The sequence below is a fragment of the Salvia hispanica genome, chromosome 4, assembly GCF_029641045.1.
Source record: "Salvia hispanica isolate PSC_SH4W2 chromosome 4, Shi_PSC_v1, whole genome shotgun sequence".
NCBI lineage: Eukaryota > Viridiplantae > Streptophyta > Magnoliopsida > Lamiales > Lamiaceae > Salvia > Salvia hispanica.
The window spans coordinates 31404114-31423355 of NC_142695.1; the positions used below are offsets into that span (position 1 = coordinate 31404114).

The window sequence follows — 19242 nt, forward strand, 5'->3', positions numbered from 1 at the left end:
GTCTCTTTTGAATGCTGCACAACTTACTGAACTCGTTTAGGAATTCATAAGGACATTCGTTCCTTCGTCCAGAGAATGTGGGCAAAACTCCAAGCACATTTGTCTTGATATCAATAGACCTCCTACGCGGGTTTGAGACTATGGCATGGGCCGGCTCGCCGTCTAGATGCGCGGTGAGCGAACCTATTTCCGGATCAGGGTCCACTATGTGTGCCATATTCACGTCCTCGTCTTCCTCAGTCTCGGATTGCTCTGTTTCGGTGGACGACTTCGGGTCCTCTTTTCTTGATGAGTTCCACTTCTTCTCACTTTCTGATTCGAACGGAAATGGGTCCTTCGTCCTTAAACCTGACCTGGTGGTGATGGTAGACGTAGATTCCTTGACTCGCCACTTATATTGGCCACTCCCTGACCCAGATGAGCTCGCCCAACTTCCAGAATGGAAGCCTGCGTTCATAAACTGTCAAGGAGAAAGAAAATAACATAAATTAAAATATTTACACCAAATCCTTAAACGCAATAACAATAAATGCCATCCTTCCCCGGCAACGGCGCCATTTGAAGATCTACTAGACACACTAGTGTGTGGGTAGTCACTGTGTGCACAGAAAGAAAATAACAGGTTTCCTAGGTCTAGCAAATCCGCTAGATCACACGGTCGTTGGTCGTCGGAAAAATCTTGGTCGTCGGACACACAGAGTACTCCTAGCACAGGGAAGTAGGGATCGATCCCACAGACATGGATGCGTAATAATCATGCTCAAGGATTTGGGGGTTGTTTTTGGGTTGGCTGCTGCCACGCATTTTTTTGGGTTGAGGAAATTAAACTTAACTTGGGATTTTAAACTGCTACGCTAACAGCTAGATCTAGGCGAAACAACAAAAGCATGCACGGAAACTAAACCGAACAATCAGAGTACGGACAAAAAGATGGAAAAACAACTAACTAAGGTACTATCTAACAGCGACATCATCTTCTCCAACCAATTTGCGTAAAAAAAAACTCAGAGAAAGCAGCATGAGCGAAATCGGAACAGAGCAGACTGGATTTAAACAATTTTAATGAGTAACAATTAAGAACTAAACAGATCTACGGATGCTAGACGAAGTAAAACAGAAAGCAAGCAGAAAACTCAAAATCCATGCATAACTCGACTTCCCCTGTTCAGATCCAACCTCAAACGCTAAATCCACTCCGGATCCAAGCGTCCGACACAAACTCCAGCCAAAAGAAACATTTCATAACTCCAAATTTAACCAACAACCTCCGATCAACAATAACACCGCAGATCTACAGCCAAATTCCCAGATCGAGCACCAAAGTAACAAGAACAGAGATCAACATACAACTTGCCGAAATAAAAACTCTCAACAGCAGGATCAACGTAGATCAACACAAAATAACACAAATGTAACGAAAGCAAAAAAATGCATAGATAATCAGTAACATCAACAACCAAATCGACTTCCAAAAGTGAAGTTCGAACGAAAGAGAGTGCAAAAGAAACTGAAAATAAAGAGATTGTATCTTCGCCCTCACGCGGACGGCGTTACGACTGAAATTTTCTGAAGAATTGACCCCTTGAAACCGAAAACTACCCCAGACCTCTCATTTCCCAAGTGTGTGTTGTGTGTGAGCTAAGAGTGAGCGAAAAAGAGTGATATCTTGTGTGTTGCATGCTCCTCTATTTATAGGCGTTGAAGTGGGGCCCAGCGAGGTATAGATAGACTTTGTTTCCCTCAGCTATTGACTCCCTTCTTCAAGCCTTCTTTTTCCTTAGATTCTGCTCACTTCTACTTCATTCTTTCGCTAGACTGTTTCCTTCAGCATCTCCTGGATCTAGCGATTCTGTCATACACCTGGCTTAGAAACTGTGTTAGACCCAGCAAAATGTAATGTTTTTCACTATATAACCGATGCATGAAATTAGCCTTATCAGCAAGAAATAATGATGGTACTCTACTGACTAGTTGGCGTGAAAATAACAGGCATGTGGTTGTGTTCGTGAAAATAGGGGACAAAGTGTCTCAGAGCGATACGAAAAGTAGACAGTTACTAAAAGGGGAAATTTAGACAACAAGGTATATCTGGTGGCTGGTTGATTTTCTGACAAGTCTGGAAGGTACAACTGAAAATTAGGGAACAAAAGTAAAAGTAACTTAAAAGTAAAGTGGTCCAAACTAAAGTTGATTTTGACGTTTTCTTCTGCACCAACTATTAACAGAAATCATATGAACACAAACACCAAAACTAAACTCAGATTCATAACTTCAAACTCAAGATCCATAGATTAAAATGCTCAAACTTAAAATGAACGGCGAAACTGCAGTTTACCTCTACTGACTAACATGCAAGGTGGTGATTATAATGCAGAACGAAAGACTCATGCACGAAAATTAGACTAAAACATAACTACAACCTCAGATCAACAACCCCAGATAAGACAACGCTTAGAAGTTAAAACCAACGACTAGATCTAACTTTCCTGGGCAGAATGAAGCAAACTCGAACCAAAGGGACATTCGGAATAGAAATTTCATAACTAAAACGTTTGGATCTTCACCAAGTACATCAAAAGGCAACAAAGATAAATGTTTGCACAGATCCAACGAAGAAAGCAAGTAAAGATTAAACTAGAAAGCGAGTAACGATTGTTTTTGCCACTCCGGGCGGTGAAACTGCTATACTAATACGACGAACTGGCTGGAACGGTGGGAGGATGACTACTCCGGTAGACTCTTGGACGTCAAGTGACCATAGCTGTGGCGAGGAACGAGAGATTGGATAATGCTGAAAGACTGATCTTCTAGAGAGAATTCTACTAAGTGTGTATGAGAACCGAGAACTTGGAACTCCCAACCGAACTCCTCTTTTTCTCTCTCCAAGTGGCTTCTTTTATAGGGAGGCTTGCCCTTGCTTTTAGGGTAGACTTCCTTCACGTTTTGACTTTTTTGCCCTTGTTAATGATCATCCCAGCTATCCTTCTTCTCCATCTCGAGCCTTTTCTCTGGCATGCATCCTGGTCAGTATTGCACCTTTCTAGCGCCCTTTTCACTTGCGTCACCTGAATCGTCTCCTACTGATTTGGATCCCTTAATCCTGCACACTTGAGCAACTGTTTTGCAGATAATACATGCATTTCATGACATACTGACCAGTAACCAAGGATTAGAATATGACTTATCAAACTGCTCACACTTACCACATGCTTGTCCTCAAGCGTGAAGACAAACAAAAAGAAATAAGTCGAATTCGAGCCTGGTTACTCCCCCTGACCGACTCTACCTAACTAGACTCAAGACTCTGACGCAAAGGAAAAGAAAACAAACAACGACACAAACACATAACACATATAATTAACTTAAACACATAGAATAGGCTATATTTTCAACCACCCCACCCCTCGAGATCAGGTGCAATCCGGCCTTAGGCAGCCTTGAACTTCCGCCGCCCCCCTTTTCCTCCCCAGTCAGTATATCTGCTTGTCAGGATCACCCAATCTTAGGCCAAACACTGGGTTCACTCAGTCACTCATTCCTCACAGGGGATGTTAGGACTGTTTTCTCTCAATGCTAAACCACAGATGTTTCGGATTCAGATCTCACGTGCAGCTCCTGAAGGTCTTTAAGGCTTGTGACGGGGCTATTGGTTTGTAATGTTTGGGGTAGTTGTTCCTAAGGCTCTAAGGTTCAAAAACTAACTACTTATTTGATGAGGGAGAACTGTGTGTATTCGGGCTTCTGGCTAGGGCTTCTTCTTCGGCTGGACAATTTCTGACGTTGGCTTCCAACTGGTCAGTAGCTTCCTTGTGGCTTCGCCACCCTTATTCCTTCTTCCTCCTTTCTCTTTTTGTGGTCAAGTATCTGCGACAATTTTCATCGGTTTTCTTTCCTCTGGCTTTGCCACCCTTATACCTTCTTCTATTTTTTTTTGGATCTGGAATTTTTTCAGATCGATTTTCTCCTTCTTTCTTTGCTTTTCTTTTCTTCCGCAAGTTTCTTTTGTATGTCCTCCTGGGCAGTTGCCTCCTTGCCTTATGCCTTGCACACACACAGTTCCAGTGGTTGATGGGTTATTTCGGGGTATAGATCAGGTTAGAAAATGGGGTTCTAAGGGTAGGGTTTTTTTTTTTTTCTACACGCGGTCACCTTACCCTAGACATCATGTGGTAGCTACTCTTTTTTTTTCAGTGTTTAGTGGAAAGCAGTTCTACTTTGGGGCTTCTAACTCACCTTTTAAGAGGTCTTTCGTGTCTGACCTAAGGGGTGGGTTTTTCCTTCATACTTGCATCATCTATACTGACTAGGGGTTAATGGAGGGGGTGGTTTCTGTTTTCCGGCATGCCTTATCTCCCTCAATTCCCCTCACCGTCAGTTCGAGGCAGTTGAGTTTTAAGCCCATTCATTAAAAAAACACATAACACATAATTCCTAGACTTAAACAAACCCTGAAAAAAACTAACATGCACTGACTCAAATAACACATATATACATGTCATACTGGCCATTTGCTCCCCCCTCTTAGTTCACAAGTGTTTGCCCCAGATACGGGCTGTGAAGTGAAAATTGGGAATGGCTAGTATGACAGACACCCATTTATAACAAACAGATATTATATCTAAAAACTTCTCACACTTAGACTATGCAATAGGCTAAGTGGGAGAGCTTCAGATATTTACATAGATTTACAAACAGAGCAGAATATTTACAAAACATGATATAAAAACATATAAACTCCTCACACTTAGACTACGCAGTAGGCTAAGTGTGAGTTAATATGCTTATGACAGAACACATGCACTGAAGTAGCAAACCCTTTACTTCTCACACTTAGACTATTTAATAGGCTAAGTGTTATGAATGGGGTTTGCTCACATTTAATACACATAATTCTACCTATTTAACAAAAGTAAAAAAAAGAGAAATAAAAGAAAACTAAAAATTAAAAAGAAAACTAACTGGTCAGTTTAGGGGGGGTCGATCAGACGTTCCTCCTGCTCCTACTTGGCGCAGGGGTCTGTGCAGTTTGGTTCCTCTTCAGTGGATTCCGGTTGGTTGTCATCTGCCTCCTCTTGTTCATCACCTTCTTCTTCCTAAGGTCCGGTGGTTTCCTCGTTCTGTCCTCCATGTCCACTTGTTCCAACTCCAGTGCTTTCCTTTCCTCTCGCCAATTCCTTTAGGATACCCTCCATTAGGGTTGTCAGCTTTGCCATCTCTGCCCGTGATTGTCTATTCTCCTCCGCTAGCTCAATGACTGCCTTCTCTAGATTTTCTTGCCTCGGCCTTTGCGCTTGGTCGATTTGCCCACTTGCCCCTCTTGGCCCTGTTGTGCCCTTCCACCATGGGCTTCTCTCATCGGGTAGAACTGTGGCACTCCTTCTCTGTAGTATACCAAGTTTGTGCGGACAAAGAAGGGTATATTGAACAGGCCAGGAGCGTCGACCATGTACATCGGAGATAGGTCTTTTGCCTCTGTTATGATGATGTTGTTGCGCACGAAGGCTCCTAGTATGTGGCAGAGGGGAAAAGTTCCTAGCTGGGTGGGTGGCTATCAGGTGGCATTGGTAGGCTGTCCAAAATCCCAAATGCAGCCTCCTACCGCGATTAGCGCACCACACCATGTACAATTCAGTCATAGATGTTCTGGCAGCCGAATTACTCTGTCCCAGTAAGTTGTAGCCCAAGTAGAGTTGCACTAGTCTTAGCATGGAATTGTTGAAATGTGTGGATCTGGATGTAGTGGAGGCGAACTGACCAGCATCAGGGTGGGTTAGCTCCTCCCAGGCTTCCTGGGGCTCAAAGTCTATGTGTCTCCTCGGTACCCCCTCCCCCCTCTCGACTTCTCCATTCTGGTCCTATAGCCTACACCAGGCTACACATTCCCAGTCGCACGGTCCACTCGATCAGATTCATGGACAGCTCTCCACCGAATATCCTGAAGGAAATTGACACCTCGTCTAGGTCCGTTGTGACTTGGAACCTAAACGTGGTGAAGAACTCCTTCGCTAATCTCACAGATATCTCCGGGTCCCTATTCTCTAACAGCCACTCAAAACCCAAGGCGTCCATACTGGCCAGGAAGGAATCACGAACAGATAACTCATCCAGAGAGGGTATGTGGAGTACCTTTCCGCATTTGACCTGCTTGCTGCTATCTTCCTTGTCGTCAAATGCGTCTTGAAGCTTTTTGGTGTTGTAGTGCTTCATGTCCTCCATAAGCTCATCAGTGAGCTCTACCCTCCACCGTCGGTACACGATCCTCTCTACCGGAGGGTGGACTAGTTCTTGGTGGTTGTCGGGGAGCTGCTGCTCATGGTACTCTTCCCCCTCTGGAGAGATATCACTCTCTGCGTCAGACTCTTCACTGGACGTGTAGTCGCTGTACTTAACCTCCTTCTTTCTTCCCGCTCTCTGATCACTATGCCGGCATTGGCAGTGCGCTGTTTCTTTACGACTTGTTTCTTCTTGGAAGGGGCTTTCCCCTTTCTCTTTCTTTCTTGGATGTACTAAGCTTCTTCGATTTCCATTGCCTCTGCTTCTTCGTCTGCTTGTGTTGAAACGTCCTCCTGGGTGGTAGGCTCGGTCCCCACACGGACCTACTGACTCTGATGCGAGGTCCAGACCGTCAGCCACCTTGTCAGCATTCTCCTTCTGGTCAGTCGGCGTTGATGATACTGTCCCTGTTGCCATTTGGGTTTCCTTCTGGCTAGCTATCGAGGGCTCCTCCCCAGGTTTTGTAGGAGTAGTCTTCTCGTCTTCGCTAGAGACCTCCACAGCATCTGCAGCTGTGTTTGCTCCTGCCTTGTTGGACTTCCACTTTCCTAAGCATTTCTGTGACATTCTTTGGGGTTTCTTCCTTTCTGCCTTGGGGTCGTTCTTCAACACTAGCCTCCTCTTTACTGGCTCTGCTTTAGTTACCACTGAGGCTTCCTCTTGATGTGTTTCTGGTTCTTGCCTCTCCTCCTTCTCTGCTTCATCCTTCTCTGCTTCGTCCTTCTCGCCCTCGCTTGCTCTCCCTCCGCTCTCCTTTTCCTCTGTTTCTCCCCAGTTGGGATCTTGATAGGCGGAAAGAGGGCTAACGTCGAGCGGCTCTGTTTGTTGGTGTATGGGAGAAAGGTGAGAGGGTTCTGATTGTGCAGTTACTGTTGGGGAGGTCTTTTCGGATGTCGGATTTGAGGTTTTTGGGGTGGTGGTGGGTGGGTTTACCGTGGTTGCAGTTTGGGTAAGGTTTGGTGTCGTCGGCATTTCTCCGGTCAGGCTAAATCCGGCCAGAGTCGCTGTCCAATCTTTGTTCGGGTCTTGTTGCCTTAGATACGCTGCAAGTGCGTCTAAAGGAACCATTGCCGGAATTTGTGTCGTCGGCGTTGGCTGTGATCATTGCGGACTCGAAGGCCGCGATTCGGTTGTTGCTCGGACTACTGGGGGGCTCTTCGCCGGTGGTAGATGCTGGGTTATCGGTTGTTTTTCTCTTCGCCATGGTCTGTATCGGTGGTGGTTCTCTTTTTCAATTAGTGGTTCACGGTGGTTTTTGGATTTGGGTGGTAGTTTTCAGAGTGGGTTGGTGGTTGTGGGTGAGAGAATGCAGGTAAGGGTTTGTAAAGTGAAGGGGAGTAGGCGGTGGGGTATTTTATAGTGGGGTGGGCAGTTGAGGGTTTTGACCGGTTGCAGGCGGTTGCAGGTTGCGACGCTTCGGGTGGGAGGCAGTTGAGCATTCTCGCAGCTGATTGGACGTCTCCCGTCACGTCTCTGCTCCACGCGCCCTCCCAGTCTCTGTACTCGCCTGCTGCAACACGCACCAAAATTCAAATTTCACTCTATACCTCCCTCTCAACTAGCTGGAAATAGAAATAAAGCAAATAAATGGCTCTTAATATAATTCAGACTTTCACCCAAGTGGTATCCTCGTGGTCAATACGGACTCCAAATTAATATTTAAGATCCTAAAATCTTTTTGGTGTTTTTCTTACTTAACTTAAGTTAAATTACTAAATATTCACAATATTACATCATTAGTAAGGGTATTTAAAGTTTTACCTGGTCAATAAGCACAAATCATATTACGTTGACCAGGTGGAACTCCAAACCCCTTTTCTACTGGTCATTTAGACGATATTGAGATGTAGTGGAATTTCTTCCACTACACACATCTCTTCATTTTCCCTATATATTTTTAATCTATACCCATTAACGACAAAAGATTCAGAGTTAGGGACACTCCCTGAAAATCTCGACCGCTCCATTAGCACGTAGTGCAGTAATAATGTAAGGTCCTGCTCATTTTGACTTGAGTTTCCCAGGAATTAGCTTCAATCTTGACTGGAAGAGTAGTACTTTCAGACCAACTTGGAGATCCTTTGTTCTCAGATTTTTGCCGTGCCACATCTTTGTTTTCTCCTTGTACCACATGGATGAGTCAAACGACTCCAATCTGAGTTCTTCCAGCTCTTGTAGTTGCAGCTTCCTTTCCTCTTCACAGGCCTTAGCATCCACGTTAACCTGCTGAACTGCCCAGTACGCTGGCAAGTGGCACATCTTCCCAAAGACGATGTGATATGGGGACATCCCGATAGGAGTTTTGTAGGCTGTCCGATATGCCCACAGAGCATCCTCCAACCTTGTGCTCCAATCTTTTCTGGAGGGGTTGACTGTCTTCTCTAAGATGCTCTTTATTTCCCTGTTTGAGATCTCTGCTTGCCCGTTGGCTTGAGGGTGGTAAGGACTAAATAGGCGGTGATGAACTCCGTACTTCTTCATCAATGCTTCGACCTTTTGGTTGCAGAAGTGAGTCCCTTGATCGGAGATGATTGCCCTTGGTATCCCAAATCGGCTGAATATATGACTCTTGAGGAACTTGGTGACTTCTTTAGATTCACAAGTGCTCGTGGCTTTGGCTTCTATCCACTTTGATACATAGTCAACTGCCACCAGGATGTAGGAGTTCCCATAAGATGAGGGAAAAGGACCCATGAAGTCCATACCCCAGATGTCGAACACCTCACAAACAATTACTGGAACTTGCGGCATTTCGTCCCTCGTGGAGATCCCACCGGTCAGTTGGCAACGGTCACAGCCTTTGCAGAACTCGTATGCATCTCTGTTCAGGGTCGGCCAGTAGAATCCGCTATCCAGCACCTTTCTGGCAGTCTTCCTTGGCCTGAAATGTCCTCCACATGCCAAGGAGTGGCAGTGCGTTAGTACATCCCGTTGCTCCCAGTCAGGAACACATCTCCTTATGACCTGGTTGGTTCCTACCTTCCACAAGTATGGGTCGTCCCAGAAATAATACTTTGCTTCGCTCTTGATCTTCATCCTCTGAGCCTTTGTCACGTTTGGCACCATTGGTAGCTCTCCCGTCACTAGGTAGTTGGCCAAGTCCGCATACTAGGGTTCCTGTCCTACTTTCTCCTTGCCCTTGGTTGTTGCGTCCTGTCCAGTAAGCCTCATTACTTCTTCCCAATCGATCTTCCTTGCGGAGAAAATCACTTCACACAAATGCTCTTCCGGGAATCGATCTCTCTCATCCTCATTTTTCCCTACTTGTATTATTCTGCTCAAGTGGTCCTCTACTTTGTTTTCAACCCCCTTTTTGTCTTCTACTTCCCAATCAAATTCTTGTAAAAGCAGCACCCATCTGATCAGTCGGGTTTTGACTCCTTCTTCGCAATGAGATACTTAATGGCCACATGATCAGTATAGACGATGACTCTGGATTCCAGTAGGTACTGCCTGAACTTTTCGAATGAATAGACAACTGTCAACATCTCCTTCTCGGTGGTGTCATAATTCCGTTGGGATTGATTCAAGGTCTTAGATGCATAGAATATCACGTACCTTTTCCCATCGATCTTCTGACCTAGTACGGCCCCCACTTCATAGTCACTAGCATCGCACATCACCTCGAAGGGGTGATCCCAGTTAGGAGCCTGAATAATTTTTCCTTAAGGAGGTTAAAAGAAGCCTTGCAATGCTCGTCGAAAATGAACTCCACCTCGTTCTGGAGAAGTCTGGTAAGGGGTCGGGCAATCTTGGCGAAATCCTTGATAAATCTTCGATAAAATCCAGCATGGCCCAGAAAACCTATTATTCCTTTCTGATCAGTAGGGATGGGTAGTTTGGATATGACATCCACCTTAGCTTGATCCACCTGGATTCCCTTTTCTGACACCACGTGTCCTAAGACAATTCCTTCTGTAACCATAAAGTGGCATTTCTCAAAATTTAAAACCAGACTCTTTGCTTGGCACCTTTCTAGCACCACATCCAACTGTTGCAAGCACGAGTCGAAAGAGTCTCCGTAGACAGTAAAATCATCCATAAAGATCTCTATACAATCTTCAATCAAATCCGAGAATATGCTCATCATGCACCGTTGGAAAGTACCGGGGGCGTTGCATAAGCCAAATGACATACGCCTATACGCATAGGTTCCAAACGGACAGGTGAACGTGGTTTTATCCTGGTCCTCCGGGTTCACGTAGATTTGAAAGTAACCACTGTACCCATCCAAAAAGCAGAAGTACTTCCTCCTAAGCTCCAGCATTTGATCGATGAATGGCAGGGGGAAATGGTCCTTCCTGGTTGCAGTGTTCAGCTTTCGGTAATCTATACACATTCGCCATCCAGTGACTAGTCTGGTGGGCACTAGCTCATTACTCTCATTCTTAACCACCTGGATCCCTGATTTCTGTGGGACTATATGGATTGGGCTGACCCATTCACTATCGGGTACCGAGTATATAATGCCCAGTGAGAGTAACTTCAAGATTTCCTTCAGTGTCTCTTCCCGCATGTTTGGGTTCACCTTTCTTTGCGAATCTCTATGTGCCTTGGCTCCCTCCTCCAGCCTAATATGTTGCATGCAGACGTCCGGGCTTATCCCCACCAGGTCCGTAAGGCTCCATCCAATAGCCTTCTTGTTTTTGCTCAACACAGTTAGTAGTCTTGCCTCTTGCTCATCAGTCAGCCCGCTATTGATGATTACAGGGAACGAGTCTTCCTCCCCGAGGTAGGCATACTTAAGGTTCGCTGGCAATTTTTTTAACTCCACTTGTGGGGTAGCGTGTCTGTAGGTAGAGGGTTCTTTCTAGAATCCTCATCTCGCTCTTGTTCACCATCTGATTTTTCCTCCATACTGGCCGGTAGTAAAGCCCCTACGGATCCCGCTAGTTCTGACTTCTGACAGAATTCCGTAATTGCTTCTTCGATCTCCTCGTCAGTTAACCCTCGGCTACTGATCAGATCACACCATGCAGCTGCTTCCACATCAGCCTGGGCATACACATCCAAGGCTTGGAGTTTTTCCTGCAATAATTCGGTCTCAAGAAATTCTTGGACTAAAGGGTCAATTACATCAACATAACATAGATTTTCAGAATCTATTGGTTTTTTCATGGCTTCATTGATGTCAAAAACAAATTTCTCACCATTAAAGTCAATGCAAATTGTCCCCTCAGCCATATCCACAATTGTCTTAGCCGTTCTTAAGAATGGCCTTCCTAACAATATCCCGCTAGACTCCTTAGCTTCTGGTTCACTCATTTTAATTACATAAAAATCAGCGGGATAAGTAAAGTCTCGTATCCTGACCAACACATTTTCTAACACACCCTTCGAATTTATACATGACCTATCAGCCAGTTGGATCAACACGCTAGTATTTGACAATTGTACCCCCTTCAACAGATTATAAATGGATAACAGCATAACATTGATAGATGCTCCTAAATCGCACATTGCATGCTCGATTTTTACATCTCCAACTGTTATGGGTAGAGTAAACATACCTGGGTCGGCTCTCTTGGGTGGTAGTTTCTCCTGTACAATAGCTGACGCTATCCCTTCCACCATGATTTATCCATCCTCCTGGGCCTTTCCGGCTATGAACTCCTTTATAAACTTCCCAAGAGGGGGCAGTCTCACGGCTTGGAGGAATGGTATTGTGACATCTAGCTTTCCGAATATTGACATGAAATCCACAGGGTTTTCTTTCCTCCTCTTCGTGACAAACCGATATGGGAAGGGCTTTTCTCCCTTAGCCTCTTCAGTTAGCCTTGGTGGACTTTCTCTTGGTTCCTCCTGGGTTTGAGGTCCCGATGCGGGTATTGCTCCTTCAGGTTGCTCATTTTCAGGTTGTGTTTCTCCCTCCTTTCCTTCCACAGTAGGCTTCTCGTTTAGAAAAAAACGGATCCTCCATCTGAGGCAGAGGCCTCTTGAGCTCTTCCGCTGAGATGGTGTCGCTCAGCACCCTTGCTCTACTAGATTTCCCAATAGGGTTCTTGAGTTGAGGTCCATTATAGGCTGTTCCGGACCGCAGTGTAATCTTACTCACATTTGCCTTTTCATGTACTTGGACTGTAGATGGGAGTTTCCCTGAGTTCTCTTTCATTTCGCCCACCGAGTTAGCGAGCTGGGCCAACTGCCTGTTCATCATATCCATATTTGCCCTATGCTCCTTCTGGGCACTTTGCATTCCTTGCATTGTTTCATTACTGGACTGCAAGTCGCTTTTAATGCTCTGCTGCGAAGCAAGCATCTCTCCCATCATGTCCTCCATACACCTCCTCGACCTGTTTGGGTGATGGAATTGGTTCGAGCCCTGGTGCTGGTTATACTGGGGTGGTGGGTTTGACTGGTAGCCCGAGAAATTTTGTTGGTTTTGGTTCTATGGGTACTGGTTATACTGGGCAGGAGGGTTGTACTGGTCGTGGTTGTGCTGGTACTGATTTTGGTTTTGGTTGTGGCTGTTATGTTGAGGCCCTGGGTTAAATTGGTTCTGGTTTTGGTTCTGGTTGTTTCGCTGATGGGGTGGCACATAGGCAGGGTCGGGTTCTGGTTTTGAGGGTTTTGGTTCTGAGGATGCTGGTTTCTTCCTACCCAGTTAGACTGGTAGTCAGGGTTTGTTGGGCCACGGTTGGAATTTTGGTTCGGCTGGGGGTTGGGTTGATTTTGAGCCTGATTTTGGTTCTGATTCTGATTTCCATCTCCCCATCGGAAGTTTTGGTGGTCCCTCCACGGTGCATCCCTCTGCCTTCCCGGAATCCAATTGTCGTTGGAATTGTAGTATCCTGCGACATTTGCTTGCTCCACATCTGGCGAGTTGTCCGGCTGATCATATGGTAGTTCTGGGGCCTCTTTGCCTCCAGTCGGAGAAGGTGGTGGAGTGTTCTACTTGATTGCTGTCAGCAACTCCTTCTTTAATTCCTCCATCTTCAAATCTATCTGTTCCTCCTGGTCAGTAGCCGAAGCACTTGCTACCCTTTCTCTACTGTACCCATCCCTTGCGTTGTCGTACGTCTTCTTCGTAATCAACAACTTGCGTAACACCTTTTTGGCTTCACTGACTCTCAAGTGGGTGAAATCGCCTCCGGATGATGAATTCGCCAGATCCTTTGTTTCCTTGTTCATCCCCTCATTGAAGGTGTGGTGCACCTCTATCTCCTTCATGCGATGGTTGGGGCATGACTCCAGAAGACTCATGTACTTCTCCCAGTACTCGCTCAGGGTTTCATCGTATTCTTGCCTTATGCACGATATTTTCCTCTTCAATGCACTTGTCTTTGAAGACGGGAAGAACTCAGCTAGGAAAACTGACTTGAAATTGGCCCATGTATTGATGGAGTCGGCTGGCAGGCGCATGGACCAGGTGTTGGCCTCTCCCTTTAGGACAAAAGGTAGGGCCTTCAGTCTGTAATCATCCTCGCTTGCTCCTACTGGCCGCCTCTGCGCCTTACAGAACTCCCTCGTAACTCTTCCCACAGTACGTCGGTAGGATTGCAATAACGTGGGGTTTCACATCACAGGCGGTCTGGCCTGGGGTGACCACTATGGCTTGTAGAGGATCTCCGTCAGCGTGTGCAGTAAGTGTTGCAAGCTCGGGATCGTCCTCACCTTGGTCTGCCATTCTCACTAGTGTTCTTACTGGTTGGGGTGGAAGCTCCGGGAGTTGGTACTCTAGATCTTCTTTCTCCTCGTCGCTGCTCGTGCCTAGGTCAGGCAGTGCTGTCGACAGGCCAGAACGAGTGGTAACGAGTATTGTTCCTCGGGGAAGTATCCTTGGTCTCCACTGGCCAGGAGCCGAGCCACTTCTCATAAACTGAAAACAAAAAGAAAAGAAAAATTATAAACAGTATGTACACCAAAAAGATCACACACAATAACAAGTATGAACGCCATCCATCCCCGGCAACGGCGCCATTTTGAAAGGTTGCAGGTTTTCTCTCGGTCAACGTATGTAATTGGGAGTGTATCCAACTGATTAGAAAGAGATTCCTGACCCAGCTGAGTCGTTGGTAAGACAACCGGGACCTGATTTCAAACAAGTTTCCTCAACCCACTTCTACTGATTAGTATAGTGGAGGTAAGGGTCGAATCCCACAAGGATGGACACGTTCGGATAACTGCGGTGACTTTCCTAGGTGTTTTTGGTTAGCTACCACGCTTGGGTTGAGAATAGGCAAGAAATAAAGATGGTACTCTACTGACTAGTTGACGTGAAAATAAAAGGTATGTGGTTGTGTTCGTGAAAATAGGGGACAAAGTATCTCAGAGCTATACGAAAAGTAGACAGTTACTAAAAGGGGAAATTTAGACAACAAGGTATATCTGGTGGCTGGTTGATTTTCTGACAAGTCTGGAAGGTACAACTAAAAAGTAGGGAACAAAAGTAAAAGTAGCTTAAAAGTAAAGTGGTCCAAACTAAAGTTGATTTTGACGTTTTCTTCTTCACCAAGTATTAACAGAAATCATATGAACACAAACACCAAAACTAAACTCAGATTCATAACTTCGAACTCAAGATCCATAGATTAAAATGCTCAAACTTAAAATGAACGGCAAAACTGCAGTTTATCTCTACTGACTAACATGCAAGGTGGTGATTATAATGCAGAACGAAAGACTCATGCACGAAAATTAGACTAAAACATAACTACAACCTCAGATCAACAACTCCAGATAAGACAACGCTTAGAAGTTAAAAGAAACGACTAGATCTAACTTCCTAAGCAGAATGAAGCAAACTCGAACCAAAGGGGCATTCGGAATAGAAATTTCATAACTAAAACGTTTGGATCTTCACCAAGTACTTCAAAAGGCAACAAAGATAAATGTGTGCTCTGATCCAACGAAGAAAGCAAGTAAAGATTAAACTAGAAAGCGAGTAACGATTGTTTTTGCCACTCCGGGCGGTGAAACTGCTATACTACTACGACGAACTGGCTGGAACGGTGGGATGATGACTACTCCGGTAGACTCTTGGACGTCAAGTGACCATAGCTGTGGCGAGGAACGAGAGATTGGATAATGCTGAAGAACTGATCTTCTAGAGAGAATTCTACTAAGTGTGTATGAGAACCGAGAACTTGGAACTCCCAACCGAACTCCTCTTTTTCTCTCTCCAAGTGGCTTCTTTTATAGGGAGGTTTGCCCTTGCTTTTAGGGTAGACTTCCTTCACGTTTTGACTTTTTTGCCCTTGTTAATGATCATCCCAGCTATCCTTCTTCTCCATCTCGAGCCTTTTCTCTGGCATGCATCCTGGTCAGTGTTGCACCCTTCTAGCGCCCTTTTCACTTGCGTCACCTGAATCGTCTCATACTGATTTGGACCATAGCCTTCTAGCGCCCTTTTCACTTGCGTCACTTGAGCAACTGTTTTGCAGATAATACATGAATTTCACGACATACTGACCAGTAACCAAGGCTTAGAATACGACTTATCAAACTGCTTACACTTACCAAATGCTTGTCCTCAAGCATGAAGACAAACAAAAAGAAATAAGTCGAATTCGAGCCTGGTTACTCCCCCTGACCGACTCTACCTAACTAGACTCAAGACTCTGACGCAAAGGAAAAGAAAACAAACAACGACACAAACACATAACACATATAATTAACTTAAACACATAGAACAGGCTATATTTTCAACCACCCCACCCCTCGAGATCAGGTGCAATCCGGCCTTAGGCAGCCTTGAACTTCCGCCGCCCCCCTTTTCCTCCCCAGTCAGTATATCTGCTTGTCAGGATCACCCAATCCTAGGCCAAACACTGGGTTCACTCAGTCACTCATTCCTCACAGGGGATGTTAGGACTGTTTTATCTCAATGCTAAACCACAGATGTTTCGGACTCAGATCTCACGTGCAGCTCCTGAAGGTCTTTAAGGCTTGTAACGGGGCTATTGGTTTGTAATGTTTGGGGTAGTTGTTCCTAAGGCTCTAAGGTTCAAAAACTAACTACTTATTTGATGAGGGAGAACTGTGTGTATTCGGGCTTCTGGCTAGGGCTTCTTCTTCGGCTGGACAATTTCTGACGTTGGCTTCCAACTGGTCAGTAGCTTCCTTGTGGCTTCGCCACCCTTATTCCTTCTTCCTCCTTTCTCTTTTTGTGGTCAAGTATCTGCGACAATTTTCATCGGTTTTCTTTCCTCTGGCTTTGCCACCCTTATACCTTCTTCTATTTTTTTTTGGATCTGGAATTTTTTCAGATCGATTTTCTCCTTCTTTCTTTGCTTTTCTTTTCTTCAGCAAGTTTCTTTTGTATGTCCTCCTGGGCAGTTGCCTCCTTGCCTTATGCCTTGCACACACACAGTTCCAGTGGTTGATGAGTTATTTCGGCGGGGGGGGGGGGGGGGGGGGGGGTTTCCTACTGCCTTCAGGGTTTGCTACACGCGGTCACCTTTCCCTAGACATCATGTGGTAGCCACTCTTCTTTTTTTCAGTGTTTATTGGAAAGCAGTTCCACTTTGGGGCTTCTAACTCACCTTTTAAGAGGGCTTTCGTGTCTGACCTAAGGGATGGGTTTTTCCTTCATACTTGCATCATCTATACTAACTAGGGGTTACTGGAGGGGGTGGTTTCTGTTTTCCGGCATGCCTTATCTCCCTCAATTCCCCTCGCCGTCAGTTCGAGGCAGTTGAGTTTTAAGCCCATTCATTAAAAAAACACATAACACATAATTCCTAGACCTAAACAAACCCTAAAAAAAAATGCACAGACTCAAATAACAAATATATACATGTCATACTGGCCATTTGCTCCTCCCTCTTAGTTCACAAGTGTTTGCCCCAGATACAGGCTGTGAAGTGAAAATTGGGAATGGCTAGTATGACAGACACACATTTATAACAAACACATATTATATCTAAAAACTTCTCACACTTAGACTATGCAATAGGCTAAGTGGGAGAGCTTCAGATATATACATAGATTTACAAAACAGAGCAGAATATTTACAAAACATGATATAAAAACATATAAACTCCTCACACTTAGACTACGCAGTAGGCTAAGTGTGAGTTAACATGCTTATGAAAGAACACATGCACCGAAGTAGCAAACCCTTTACTTCTCACACTTAGACTATTGAATAGGCTAAATGTTATGAATGGGGTTTGCTCACATTTAATACACATAATTCTACCTATTTAACAAAAGTAAAAAAAAGAGAAATAAAAGAAAACTAACTGGTCAGTTTGAGGGAGGGTCGATCAGACGTTCCTCCTGCTCCTCCTTGGCGCAGGGGTCTGTGCAGGTGGTTCCTTTGGTTCCTCTTCAGTGGATTCCGGTTGGTTTTCATCTGCCTCCTCTTGTTCATCACCTTCTTCTTCCTCAGGTCCGGTGGTTTCCTCGTTCTGTCCTCCATGTCCACTCGTTCCAGCTCCAGTGCTTTCCTTTCCTCTCGCCAATTCCTTTAGGATACTCTCCATTAGGGTTGTCAGCTTTGCCATCTCTGCCCGTGATTGTCTATTCTCCTCCGCTAGCTCAATGACTGCCTTCTCCAGATTTTCTTGCCTCAGCCTTTGCGCTTGGTCGATTTGCCCAGCTTGCCCCTCTTGGCCCTGTTGTGCCCTTCCACCAGGGGCTTCTCCCATCGGGTACAATTGGGGCACTCCTTCTTTGTAGTATACCAAGTTTGTACGAACGAAGAAGGGTATATCGAATAGGCCAGGAGCGTCGACCATGTACATCGGAGATAGGTCTTCTGCCTGTGTTATGATGATGTTGTTGCGCACGAAGGCTCCTAGTATGTGGCAGAGGGACAAGTTCCTAGCTGGGTGGGTGGCTATCAGGTGGCATTGGTAGGCTGTCCAAAATCCCAAATGTAGCCTCCTACCGCGATTAGCGCACCACACCATGTACAATTCAGTCATAGATGTTCTGGCAGCCGAATTACTCTGTCCCAGTAAGTTGTAGCCCAAGTAGAGTTGCACCAGTCTCAGCATGGAATTGTTGAAATGTGTGGATCTGGATGTAGTGGAGGCGAACTGACCAGCATCAGGGTGGGTTAGCTCCTCCCAGGCTTCCTGGGGCTCAAAGTCTATGTGTCTCCTCGGTACCCCCCTCTCTCGACTTCTCCATTCTGGTCCTATAGCCTCCTTTAGGCTACACATTCCCAGTCGCACGGTCCACTCGATTAGACTCATGGACAGCTCTCCACCGAATATCCGGAAGGAAATTGACACCTCGTCTAGGTCCGTTGTGACTTGGAACTTAAACGTGGTGAAGAACTCCTTCGCTAATCTCACAGATATCTCCGGGTCCCTATTCTCTAACAGCCACTCAAAACCCAATGCTTCCATACTGGCCAGGAAGGAATCACGAACAGATAACTCATCCAAAGAGGGTATGTGGAGTACCTTTCCGCATTTGACCTGCTTGCTGCTATCTTCCTTGTCGTCAAATGCGTCCTGAAGCTTTTTGGTGTTGTAGTGCTTCATGTCCTCCATAAGCTCATCAGTGAGCTCTACCCTCCACCGTCGATACACGATCCTCTCTACTGGAGAGTGGACTAGTTCTTGGTGGTTGTCGGGGAGCTGCTGATCATGGTACTCTTCCCTCTAGAGAGATATCACTCTTTGAGTCAGACTCTTCACTGGACATGTAGTCGCTGTCACTTAACCACCTTCTTTCTTCCCACTCTCTGATCACTATGCTGGGATTGGCAGTGCGCTGTTTCTTTACAACTTGTTTCTTCTTGGCAGGGGCTTTCCCCTTTCTCTTTCTTTCTTGGATGTACTTGGCTTCTTCGATTTCCATTGCCTCTGCTTCTTCGTCTGCTTGTGTTGAAACGTCCTCCTGGGTGGTAGGCTCGGTCACCACACGGGTACTAGTATCATTTCTTGTCGCCTCCTCCCGACCTACTGACTCTGATGCGAGGTCCAGACCCTCAACCACCTTGTCAGCATTCTCCTTCTGGTCAGTCGGCGTTGATGATACTGTCCCTGTTGCCATTTGGATGTCCTTCTG

General features: G+C 45.5%; 1 protein-coding gene across 1 annotated transcript in view; it reads right to left on the reverse strand.

The window, feature by feature from the left end:
* LOC148928446 (uncharacterized) overlaps positions 1–18722 on the reverse strand; it is a 50023-nt gene extending 31301 nt beyond the window's left edge. Inside the window, exon 1 of the mRNA XM_089056677.1 lies at positions 17766–18722. Within this exon, the coding sequence (XP_088912803.1) occupies positions 17766–18722 (957 nt within the window). The remainder of the gene's footprint in view (positions 1–17765) is intronic.
* Positions 18723–19242: the final 520 nt, after the last annotated feature.